The sequence below is a fragment of the Struthio camelus genome, chromosome 11 (assembly GCF_040807025.1).
Source record: "Struthio camelus isolate bStrCam1 chromosome 11, bStrCam1.hap1, whole genome shotgun sequence".
NCBI lineage: Eukaryota > Metazoa > Chordata > Aves > Struthioniformes > Struthionidae > Struthio > Struthio camelus.
Genome location: NC_090952.1, coordinates 14,375,118 through 14,387,970, shown reverse-complemented (window position 1 = coordinate 14,387,970; position 12,853 = coordinate 14,375,118). Strand labels below are relative to the sequence as shown.

The window sequence follows — 12,853 nt, the reverse complement described above, 5'->3', positions numbered from 1 at the left end:
ATTGCTCCCCTTCCTCCCTGATTTTTTTCTCCCTTTCTCTCTCTTTTTTTTTTTTTTAATTTTTTTAAATTTTTTTCAGCATAACTTCCCGTGCCCCCGGGAGGGACGGAGGCGGCGCGGCTCCGCCAGATCCCGGCGGTGCTGGCGCGGCGGCTCCATGCCGCGGCTTCGGGCCGCCCCGGCTCCTCCCCTCGCGGTGTGTGAGTGAGAGTGTGTGTGTGAGTGTGTGTGTGTGTGTGTGTGTGTGTGTGTGTGTGTGCGTGCGTGCGCCGGGGCCGCCGCCGCCGCCGCTGCTGCCGCCGCCGCCGCGCCTGCCTCTCGCAGCCAGGCAGCCAGCCGCGCCGCGCCGCGCTGCTGGCGGCGGCCGGAGCGGGCGGCGGCGGCGGCGCTCCGCGAGCCCCAGGCGGCTCGGCGCGGCCCGGCGGCGGCCGCCGCTCCCCGGGGCGGCGCTGCCCGTGCCCGTGCCCGTGCCCATGCCGGCCGGGCAGCCCTAGCCGCGCCGCCTCGGCTCGCCTCGGCTCGGGGCGGCGAGGGGGCACCACTTCTCTGAGTCTCGCCACCAGATCGTTATGGACCTATTCGACTTTTTCAGGGACTGGGACTTAGAGCAGCAGTGGTAGGTGGTTTTTTTTTTTTTTTTATTTCTTCTTCTTCTTCCCCCCCCCCCCCCGGTTCTCTCCCCCCCGACCCCTCTGCCTCTTTTAACAGCGGTCTCTCTCCTTCCTCTCCTCCCTGCGCGCTCCCCCGCTGGCTTAGCCTTTGTTACGGGGGCGAAGCGCCCGGTGCCCGGCGCGGAGCGTGTCCGCGCTGCGCCCGCGGGGAGCCGCGCCGAGGCCAGCGCGCTCCGCCGCCGCGCCGCGCTCCGCTCCGCTCCGCTCCGCCGCCGCGCCGGCGGGGAGCACCTCGCGCTCCGCCGGGGGCGAAGTTGGCCGGCGGGCGAGGAGAGGCGGGGGTGAGCGCCGAAACACACGCCGGTGTGCCGGCAAAACCCGAACGCCCCCAGCACAAAAGCCCCCCAGAAAAGGGAGCGATGGCAGGAGGCGCCGTTTTCCCCGGGATCGCGGCTTTGCTCGTGTTGTGTTTACGGCTGTCACTGACAATATTCCTTTCACGGGGAGCAGCGCGACTGTAGTTTTGCTGTGTTGCACAGTTTAGCTGTAGCCCTGCTTAGTGGCGGGGGGGGGGTCTGTTGCTATTTTTGCTGGTTTCCGATTCTGGATAAAGCGTTATTGAAGTTAGTCTTGGAAGTGGGAAGCTCAGTGCCCATGATACTGTAACAGGTCTTTTCTTCTCTCTTTCTTTCTTTTTCAAGAGTGGGGTTTTAGGTCGGTATTGCTCTGCAGATAGCGCGCACCTTGAAGAGGTCGGTGCATCTGCTGAAGTGTATCGTAAACTTGTTACCGAAGTGAATGTTAAGGAATTCTCGGTGGGTGACAAGTAGCTAAGAAAGTTAGTATTTGCGTAGGTATTCAGTTGCTTCCTGGCTGGTTAATAAGATTATGATTATTCATTAGGACTATTTTTATTGGTTCCTATTTTACTTTTTAATTTAGCAAACATAGTCATAATTTTCTGAGCTATGCATGCTAGAATTCGGAGGTTGGTTTCTGCTTTATTGAACACTTTTAGGCTAAAGTGCAGTTTGCCAAGAAAGAAACAGATTAAAATACTGTATTTGCAGTCCTAATCTCTAAATGTCATGCAGATTATATATGTATGTATGCATGTGCATTGGGACCTCACATTTTGCAAAAGGGTTTACTTTACTTTGTTGGTAATATAAAGCCATGTCTAGAAAAAAGATCATGTATTTTGTTAATAACTATCATTTTGCCAAATGCAGTGTAGCAGCAATGATTACAAATCCAAGATAATCAGAACCAAATACCTGTCACGTTCTATTTTACAGCAATTTGGAGTAAGTCCTTGGAACCATAAATTACGCTATATCGATATTAATCTGTGAGCGGGCGTTTTGGATCCTGCGTGCATTTTATCAGCTCTGCATAAACCGTCACATTACATCTTTTAATAACCGTGCTGTTGTTATTTAAAAGTAATAATCACAATAAAATTAGTGCTCAATTAAATATTATGCTTCTACCACACTATCTTTACTCTGCTACACTAATTTATTTTGCAGACAACTGATAACCACCGTATTACTACTCAAATAATATTTGCATACAATTTACCTAATTTATAGTGTGGGTAACATCATTAATTTAACAGAAGCTGTTACAACCGAATATGTGGGTGTAGTTCAAATACTAAGCACATTATAGGTATTGAGTTTTAATGTTTGCCTAATAACTTACTTTCATTTGATTCTGGTTTTATGTGGATTTAGAGATGTGCATCCGAAAGAAGGGAACTCTTGTGCCTGTTTTTCCATAAAATATTAATACATTGCCACTTGTTCTATGAATTCTACTCACTTGATTTCTTACAGTGAAATTTATTGTTTTTAATGTTTTTAGGGTCCATGAGGCAAGAACATGTTTTATTTTATGATTGTTTCTAAGTGTTTGATATCTACGCAAACTCTCTGTGTGACACAGGCATTCACACACAGTTGGATTACTATTGCAGAGATGAAGTTGGATTTAACCTTGAGTATCATGTGCACACATGTACATGATCTGTAGCTACACAATCTACACATATACACAAGCATTACATGGATCTTACTGTATGTGTAAAGATTTCTGCGTTACTGCCTCTCTCTCCCAGGACAAGTAATTGCTTTGCTAAGAAGAGATGAATTTGGCTCATCTCTCGATAAATGCGTGCATGCATGTTTATATGTGTAATTTATGTATTCCTGCATAATCTCTGTTGCTCACCCAGAAAGATGCATGCTTAGCCATCAAAATTTATTAAGTTTTGTCCATGTATCCAATCCATTATATTTACTGTATAATATTTAGGAACAAGTGTATATAACATGGTAGATGAACTTGTACTTTGTAGTTTCAAATTATGCTTCTGACTATAAGCTGGCCTTTGTAAAACGTATTTCATAACCATTTATAAGGTAATTAGGGACCCTCTTCTGCATTCCTTGTACACCTAAAACTTCTGCTAATCTGTGCTACAATCGCAAAGAAGGCAAGTTCAGGCCTACACTATGCATGTAGGTGTTTGTATGTATTATCTGTATGCAAAGTACCACAGAAACATAGTTAGCCTGAGGGGGAAAAAAAAAATATATATATATATATATATATATATATAAAAATTATTTGTAACTTGAATGAAGATTTTTATCCAATCAGGTGTAAAGGTAACACTTGCTATGAATTGGCATTATATCGGGAAATAACTCCCCAAAGGTTTTGGGGTGAGGGGAAAAATACTGTTTAACTTTTTTTCCCCCTCCAAAGGAGGTGCTACTTTATGTCGACTTCTTGAAACATATTTTGTCAAGAACTGTCGAAGTTATAGCACGCACTGCCACTACATATGCTTAAATTCTTGCCTGGCATCAGGATGATCAGTGGGAGTTTTGTATTAATACAAACTGCAGAATCAGCCCTTCAGTTTCCTGTATTAGGAGTGATCACAATAGCAAAGGAATGGGATGTTTTAATGAACCTTCATCAAAAATGTTGTTGGGAGGGTGCCTGAGGGAATTTCTTAAATTTTTACATGGTAGCACCTGTGAATGTGAAATGTGTAAAATAAGGCCAGAAATGTCCCGATGGATGTTTTGTCAGATTTGAAAAGCTGCAAAAGCCCAAAAACAATTTAAATGAATCTAAACTCTGGCCTAGGCTGAAGGGCCAAAGCTGAAGTCTGTTAAGGTTCCTGGATGAGTAAGAAGCAGTTGCCTGGTCTAGTATTTAATATGAACCGTTCTAGGAGGGAGAAAGGAAAGGAGATGGATATAATGAAAAGCTTGAATGCCTGTGTGCACCAAGGGGACCACTTGCTGTTAAAAATCAAATTTCATCTTTTAAATCGCTTTCTATGCTTGTCTGTGGTAACCGAGTAAATGAAATCCTGACGCGTCCTGGGACCGTGCGGCTAGGTTTGAACCTGCTCACTGAGGGAGCTGGTGCCATTAATCAGCAGCTGGGAAACAACGCAACCCAACAAATCCCAACCATCCCAGAATATACAGCTCTTCAACAACACAAACAAAGGCGGAGAGATTCATGGTTTATGTTTTATTTATTGTTGTTGGTATTAATATTTTTTAAGTCCGCCAGTCTTTAAAAAAGTGGAAGGGGAGAAAATACTTAGCAGGAAGACGCATGTCGAGGAATATAAAATAAAACCTGGCAAAGGGAAATAAAATCAGCAGGTAAGGCTATCGTTGTAGCTGTGTGGTTGTGACAGGGAAGACTTCACCCTGCAGAGAAACAAGCCTCTTGTTTTTACTTTTTATATTATGTATCGCAAGTAGCCTAATTGCAGCAAAACCAGCAAACTGCCAGTTATACAGGAAGAGGCTTAAACTCACAAAACTGTTATATAAATAGAAAGTTCAAAGGTCTGTTTGTGGCTGACGGAGCTGAGAACGGGCCATCTGCGGGCCAGGTTTCTCTCCTGTGCGAGCGAGAGCAAAACCGCGCTGCGCGGCCCAGCGGCGAGCCGCCACCTGGAGCCGGCGGTCCTGCGGGCCGGGCCGGGCCGGGCCGCGTCGGGTCGGGTCGGGCCGGGCCGGGCTGCCGGGCCCCAGCCGCCGCCGCCCCCCCCCCCCGCCGCCGGCCTCCGCCCGGCCAGCCGGGAGCCTCCCCTTCCCCTGCCTTCACGGGGCGCTTTCGTAGCCTGCTGAATAAAAAGTCTTCTGAGCGTCGAAACGCGGTTGTGTTTCTGACGGGAAGGTGTGAAATAGAGTAGATGGACTCTGTGTGAATTAGTGTTGTTCCCCCCCCCCCCCCCCCCCACCACCACCCCGGGGGTGGGGAGCTTTGAACAGGAGACAGTCAAACCCTCAATGGATTTCTGTAAGGGCTCCCCCCCTCCCCCCCTTCTTCTCCGTAGAAATATTACAGTTGAATTTCAGTTATTTTTTGGATTTGTATTACAGACATCCCCGAGTAATTATTTGAAAACGTTTTTTTTTTTTTCAATTTGCTTTGGAAGTGTAAAGGGATGGATTGTGTGGCTGCGGTGGGTGGGAGAGGGGGATTAGATGCTGTCAAAACAAGCAGCTGAGAAAGACCAAAAATATTCTTGGGCCAAAACCTGTACTTTAAGTATATCCTGATTTAGTAGTTCTTCCCTGGTTTATATTGAACTCCATGGAGTGTAAATCTTATAAGAATCTGGTCATTTGCAAACATTAAGCTCGTGTCTATCCTGTGAGGCAAAATTACAATCAGTTTAACAGCATTTGAATTGTTTTCCTAATGATTCATTCAAGAATTTAATGACTTTTAAAATACACAAATTGGTATGGAGAGTAGATACTTCAGATACTGTACAGCTATTCCAAAGCCAGGCAGAACTTCAGAGTGTTTCAGCACTTTGTACAAGAATGCAAATGACATTGTTTGGGATTTTGTTTTTGTTTTTTGAATAAAGAGGGTGTTAAGATGCAGGTCCTTCAGTCGAGCAGAATTATTCCCTTTATGCATTTGACAGGACCGTCACTTCAACCTGGAATTTTACTAAATAATTTAAGGGGAAAATGTCACATTCTGTAAAGTATTAGTTTTAATATACTAAATGAACACCAAAAAATGGTGGATGTTGCTGGTCTTTTCAAACTTCTTAGGACTGCAGTGGTGCTCTCCAGACTTTCAGAAAGGGTGTTGTAATGGTCTCTGCGTAGCGAAGCCCAAATCCTGTCTCTATCTGAGTCAAGCCCATAGTGTGAAATGTGACAAAATTGTCTCTAATCCCGAGGAAAAAACATATGGGCCTTAATATAGCAAGGTCCATGGGCAGGTACGTAGTTTTAAACACACACATAATCCTATTGAAATCAGTGGTGTTACTCACATGTTTCAAGTTAGGTGTGTATGTAAGCGTGCATTTACTGAATTGGGTTCTTGATCACTCCCAAAATACTCAAAGCGTTTTACCAGTGGACAAAACCTCAGTTCTCTGTATTTTTGATAATGGAACCTGACGTTATTTTTAACTATGTATACACATCTATTTGCTTGAACTCTCTCAGCAGTTTTATACGATTACCAAATGGCTGGGCAGCAGAAAGAATGCAAATGTTAAAGCTCAATCTTTAAAAAAGATACAGAAGAGCTGTAGGAAGCATTTTGCAGTCTGAACCTATGAATAATGTGGAATAAGCACCTAAACAGATAGATCTCACCCTGTAATTCCCTTGTGCCTTAAGTTTAAGATAATGGAGTTTCTCTGTGCAGAGAACTGAAGAGGATTGGGCTCCTGGATGTTCATTACATATATATATGTATATATATATAATCAATAAATACCATAAACTACCTATTTCTTCCTCTAGCTTGAGTCTGAGTCAGTAGCCAGTGATGTCAACAGAGATGCTCCCAATTGACTTCAGAGTGTGCTGGCTTTGACCCTGTTATGGCCGAACAGCATACTTAGGAAACATGGAGCACCTCTCTGATGACTGGGATCAGCAAGGCACTTTGCATACACCTAATGCTATGCATGTGAACAACTCCACTGAGTCTGATTTTTAAATCTGTCCGATTCAAATTGGCTACCTTCCTTTTGAAAAGAAAAAGAAAAATGGAGAAGAAAGCCTGAATCTTTTCTCTTGGTTGTAGTTAACAAAACAGACTTTATAAAACCGTCAAACATCTATTAACGCTGAAAACTGACCCTGTGGCACAGCTCTGGGTTTTGCAAAGTTATGAATTCTTCCCTAATCATTGACAAAGAAGACAGTGAATCCAGTGTTATGTCAAGTTAGTATAACCTTCCAGACCACTCATAATATAGTCAGGAACTCACAGTAGTGACTTAAAAAGATAGGTGTTTCATCCTTTTATTATTACTGAGTACTCTGTATTGATGCTTTGGAATCAAAATAGTCGTTTAAATTGTTGTAACAGCTCTTGATCACCGAGGTCAGAGGGTATGTCACTCCTGACTAATGGACAAATGTAGAGAGAAAAAGCAGACATAAATGAGAGGAAAGATGGTAACATGCGGCTCAGTAGAGTTTTAAGCTCCATTGCTCCGTAAGAGCATGTATTAAATCTGCATTTGTAAGGGAGGATTTTGGGGAATGAACTGAGCTGTTTGTTTCAGAAGACTCTGTGCTAGAGCCCAGTCTTGCAAAAACTTAATAACAACTGAGAGTTTCTCCTTGATTTCAGCAGCACTGCTGTTAAGTGCCCTCGATGTAATGATTTTGCAAAGTTGGACTCATTAATGCTGAAAAATAATATGGAACTAGACAGCTGAGGTAAAGGAATAAACCAAAACTTCCTTCAGTTAACTTCCAAGCTACTACAGACTACATTTTTATCATGTAGAGGCTTTTTTTTCAGCTCATATATAGCAGATCCATGCCATAAATTATGATGACTGTTAAACAAAGGTCTAGCCACTAGTCTCTTCTGTAAAACTTTTTATCACATTTTAATGACATTTTATATACATGTTCAAATCAAGCTGAGTTGTTCTCCACTAAAACAAGAAAACTCTTACTTGTGGAATTTCTTTTTTTTATGTGACCTCAGCGACTAATCTGTGTCTACTTACTGCAGATTATCTATCATTATTCCAAGTGATCTGAGATGGTAAGATTTAAGGAGAGCTGAAGGTGATGTCACAGCTGGAAGGTGATGTTCATTGTGGGTGTCACAGAGAATGGGGGAATGCCATTTGCTATGTATGATGTGCAAGTCTGGTTTAATGAGGAGCTGTATTCAGAGATTCAGGTGGATCCCTCACTCGGCTGCTGCATGGTGCTAGCAGTTATAGTAAAATATGAATAGCCCTCTCTAATTATATGTTTTTATGGGGTGGGGTATTAACAACCAGCAAAGAAGAAAATGAGTTAGAGCAACAAGTTAAAAATCACTCGGTTGTTCCTTTGGCAAGTATTGTAATAGCTATTTTTGTATGGCTGTGGGTGTTCATGGTGTTGTGGGATAAGTAAATTCTGTAGCTCTAGGTTGCTTTCAGTACCTGGGGCTCTAACCTGCAGCCGTCCTACTACTGAGAATTATGGTTTTTCCTTTTGGCACGTCATGTGGACTGTTGTCAGGATCAGACCCTAGTTTAGGTTTCGTTTTTGGTCACTCAAGTGTAGACTCTTACCAGGCAATAGTATCTACAACTTGCAGGGTGTGATATCTAAAAGTAAGATCAGGTGAAAGTGGAGCAGTGCTTGGTGGCGTGTGGTCTGCACCAAGAAGAAGGTTTCCGTATGGAATGTTTCCAGTGTACAAGATTTTTAAGTCTGAGGGTAACAATCCACTGTCTAAGGTCTTCTATGTACTCTTTCTTCACCCTTTACTGTATCATTAATTTAGGTCATGATTTCACTTGCAAGAAAAAAAACTATCAGTAGAAAGCACAGGCAAAGCTATTGGAGACTGGGATTCCTTTACATATAAAATCAGGAAACAGAACGTTAAGGTTGTGAGTTCCCATTTATTTTAGTGTCTTGTCATGAGGAGAAACTGAGATCTTGCAGTAATATGATGTTTAGCTGATGCTGTTTCTATGCTACTGTCAGTGGCCATGTTGGGGAATGTAACGGTCAAGATTTGGCAGAAAAAGAGTGCTGATTATGGGCATCTCTGTTTGCATAGAGGCCCGATTGAGAGGTGATTTTAGGGGGCTTATTTCTGAAAAGTGAAGAGGCTGAGCACCTTTTGGATCCTTTCCTGGATTCTCAGGTGAGACACCCATAGCTTGGAGTAGCCAACTCATGTCTAAAAACATTGGGCTGCTTTTTCAAATGCTGGGATGAATTTTCTTCCCGTTTCTTTCCTTTAGAACAATGGAATGACGTTCTTCCTGGTGACTCCTATGAAGAATAGTGATGAGGAATTATATCTTCTCTGTCTACAAGTGTTTAAAAACTCATTAGTTAGAGTCCTGAGAGAATTCCAGTACAAGTCAGTGGGTGTGGTGGAGCTGATTGTAATGGGAAGCGAACTGGGCCCTGGGGCTGGTGGTCAGCAGGGAGGCAGCCTTGTAAAGAATACTGTGCATATGCTATAGTAAGCATTTTCATAGATCTCCTCTGTGGGAAAGGACAATGGCTTTGGAGCTCATATTTACTCAAAAAGCAGCCCTTTGATTTTCATGGCTTTATGCTTCATTGCACATTGGAAGGCCCATTTGTCTTCACCAAGCCTTTGAAGAGGGATAGGTGGACTGAGACATTGACCAATGGCTGAGGGTAGCGGTTGCTTGGTGAAGGAGATAAGTTGCACTGCATTTTGTTTTGGTAATACTTGGCAGAGTTATTGTCGTTCTTTGCAAGTATGCTGAATCAAAACGCATGCATATTTAGAAATACGACAGGGATTCTGTTAGGGGCTCTGCCACTAGCCGCTTTACCCCCTTGGGAAAGCTGCTTCATGTCTGTCAAAATGGGGTAATGATGTTTACCTCTTTGGTAACTTGCCTATTGTTGTTCAGGTGAAAAGCATGAGAGAGAAACCAGGCATAGTTACCTTATTCTGGTGGTTCTGATCACTTTTTCATCTTCCTGGGGGCTAGATGAGAACTGCTTTTGTAATCTGCTGTACTGTGAGCTTCCCTCTAGCTATGCAGCCCTTCACAGGCTTGCTTTTACTGCGTGAACTACAAGAGGAACAAATAGTGTTGACACAGGTTGACTATGCATAGCTCACGCATTTGAGGTCCTTTGTTGGGTACAACTTTTGTGCTGGTGATATCAGACACGTGCTTAGAAAAATGGGGTGTCATTTCTGACCACAGACCTTTCATGCAACCTTGATTTATATCTCAGTGCTTTGCCTCCTTTTCTAAAGTGAGAATAATAGCATCTCATAATTTTACTGGTAGACTTGGAGGCATTTTACAGGGAAGTTGGGGTCATTATCCTTTCTTATATATGGGGAAATGAAAGCAGAGAGGTGGAGCGACTTGCCCAAGGACTCTGCATTGGTCAGAGCTGCTATCTACCAAGTTCCAGTTCGCTGCCTGCCCCCTCCCATGGGTATATTTTCCTATTCCACAGGGGTGTGATGAGGCTAAGTCCCTTAATGTTTATGAATGTTTATGGTGATAGAGTAAGACAGGAACCTAGGCAGATATATTAGTAGGGAAAAGGCAAGCCCATAAAGAGAAAAGGTAGGATTTGGGCAGAGCATATCTACAAGAAAAAAGAATCAAAGCAGAGAAGCTAGGCAGAAGAGCAGAGCAGAGCACGTGCCATATATTTACAGCTTGCATACTTGATGTAATTTGTCCTGCTCTGAGCTGTACAGAGAGGACCATGGACCTGTTGGAGACAGAACGGTCTCATTACTCCGGAAGACTTGTTATTTCACTGGTCTTACAGCAAGGCTTTCTGTATGCAGCTGTAGCTTAAGTAAATGTCATGTCTTGGACGCTTGACTGAGTAGTACATCCGCACTCCTTCAGAAGCGTTGTTGCTCTTTGGGCCAGCTGCCTTTGCTTCTAGCAGACTGCTGCTTTGTTGGTTAACCCTGAGCATGAGTTTTCTTCACGTATATTATTAGATTGAATGTATTTGCTATTTATACCACTCGAGGATACAAATTACTACATTGTGTTTAGCAAGCACTACTAAGAGAACATCTTTGTGATAAAAAGAACACAGAGGCAACGTTTTATTCCTCATACAAAAACTGTTGGAAGGTACCTCCTTTGCAGGTTCAAGGGAAAATAGACAGCCAAGATGATTCTACAGTCTTTATTTTTATGTCCCAGAAATCAGGAGGAATTTGCACATACACATTCTAATAGATTATGTTGGTGGAATTTGGTTCTGAAATTAATGGTGGGCTTTTGAAGGAGGAAATGAATTTTGATGACAACAAATATATAGTTTTAAGGCAATTGCAGAGATTATTAGCAGCATACACACTTAGAATTGTTGTTTTCGTGGCTTTGATAATTGCCTGTGGGGCAGCAAAGTTGTGCTAGAGGTGTAAGCCAAAGGCCGCTGCAGCCAATCAGTTTTTCATTGATTTAGTGAACTCTAAAACATCCTACTTTACCAGAGCTTCCTTTGTTTTCTCACTTCATTTCTGGAGAAGATGACCTTTACCTGTTCCAGGGTAGCGCTCCAGAAAGATTATACTATCTGTTGCAACATTTTTGTTACTGCCTTTCCTTCTTTCTCTCTTTCACCAGACCTTGCCCAAACTGGCTGTTCTTTAATGTGCGAGTGGAAGGGTCATAGATAAGGTAGCAAGATGATTATATAGCGGTTTTGATATGTGTGTAAGAAACCCTGTTTGCTTATTCAGAATACTTCAGTCTCCTGTTTGCAGAGCGTTCAGCGTGTTTGGGTCGCAGGCTGTGACTAGGTGATATCCTCGTCAAAATAATAAATAATATACTTTCCTGCCACTTCACTCTTCCTGATTCTTTCCCCATTACCCAAGACAAGCTGTTGTGCGAGAGTTTTGCCTGGTTATAGACTGCTCATGAATCTTGCAGTACATGACACACCGACATCTAACAAACATGACTAGAAACTGTATAAAATACACAGAGGTAACACAGAAATAGCATGTTTGAAAACACATTACAGCTCCATGAATAACCTGACATCCAAAATGCTTTTCTTCTGTATATCCGTAAACGAGGTGTGTTCTACTAGCTGTATTTCAACCACATCAGGGTTACTGTAGATTTTGTAATGATTCTCACTTGTGTAAACTCATACAGTCTGCCTGCAAATTCAACTTCAATGATAAAAGGTCTCATCAAAAAAATGAGGCAGGCTAGAATGTTTGGTTAAGACTAAATATCTTCCTAACTAATTATAATGCAATGTCAATATGTGCTCTAATGTCTATGGAAAGCAAAAGGACATAAATGATACAGTTCCATTGTAGCAGGTTTTTTGTAAACAATTAATGGCGAGGCGTAAGTCTGAAGTAAAGGCTGGAGGATTGATAAACCTGTTCTAAAGGGCTTGAAAAGTTGAAGTGATTTCTAAATGCAGATTAGGAGCAAATGATGACAGCCAAGCCAGCATTACCTCAGTTGATTAATTTATAAGGATACTGGTCAATGATTTTAACCAACAGCTATGCATAGTAGAATCGTAATGGGATCTGTCTGTTAAGATTACATAAAGTAGAGCATTTGATTTATTTCATAGCTTTCCAGTGCACCACTTTAACTTCATAGAAATAATGCATTAGTCACACTGGATAAAATGGCGTATTGAATAAAGTTGTGATTTTGTCTGCTTCTCATAATCTGATTTTATAAAGGATTAAATCTCTTTTAGTAGTTTATTCATATCGTAAAAGATATTGTCGATTGAATGAAATCTTTACATCTGCCACTTTCTATCTCATTAGAAAAGACAGTAACATAAAGTTCCTCATTTCCTTCCAGTCTGTTTCATCCCCTAGTGTGTCTGAGTGTGTCTTTTGTACATGTTTGTGTATTATAATGCCAGTGTGTTTTCAAAGTTGTTGTTAAGGCTGCGTCATAATTTTCAGTTTAGGAGGGGTAATACCAGAGGGTATAAACGTTCTGGTAAAGCGAGCACCCAACCAGAAATGAGCCAGGGAGGGGGAGAAGGTGGGATGACTGCACACCAAAAATCCAAAACTGGTGGCATTTAGCGACAGGCGTGTACTGTCAGATTCAGCAAGGCATTTAAGGACAGGCGTTACTTTAACTATGGGTATGCCCACTTCATTGGACCCAAGTACATACTTATTGATAAGTGTGTGTTGACGTATCGCTGATTTAA

At 42.5% G+C, this 12,853-nt stretch overlaps 1 protein-coding gene across 2 annotated transcripts in view; it reads left to right on the top strand.

Annotated features, from left to right (window-relative positions):
• Positions 1–12,853, top strand: part of AFF2 (ALF transcription elongation factor 2) — a 451,682-nt gene that overhangs the window by 107,009 nt on the left and 331,820 nt on the right. Inside the window, exon 1 of one of the 2 annotated variants that reach the window (XM_068957757.1) lies at positions 443–616. The exons of the other annotated variant lie outside the window; for it this stretch is intronic. Within the exon in view, the coding sequence (XP_068813858.1) occupies positions 570–616 (47 nt within the window). The 5' untranslated portion in view covers positions 443–569. Of the gene's footprint in view, positions 1–442; positions 617–12,853 lie in introns of those variants that run through there. 2 annotated transcript variants of the gene reach the window in all.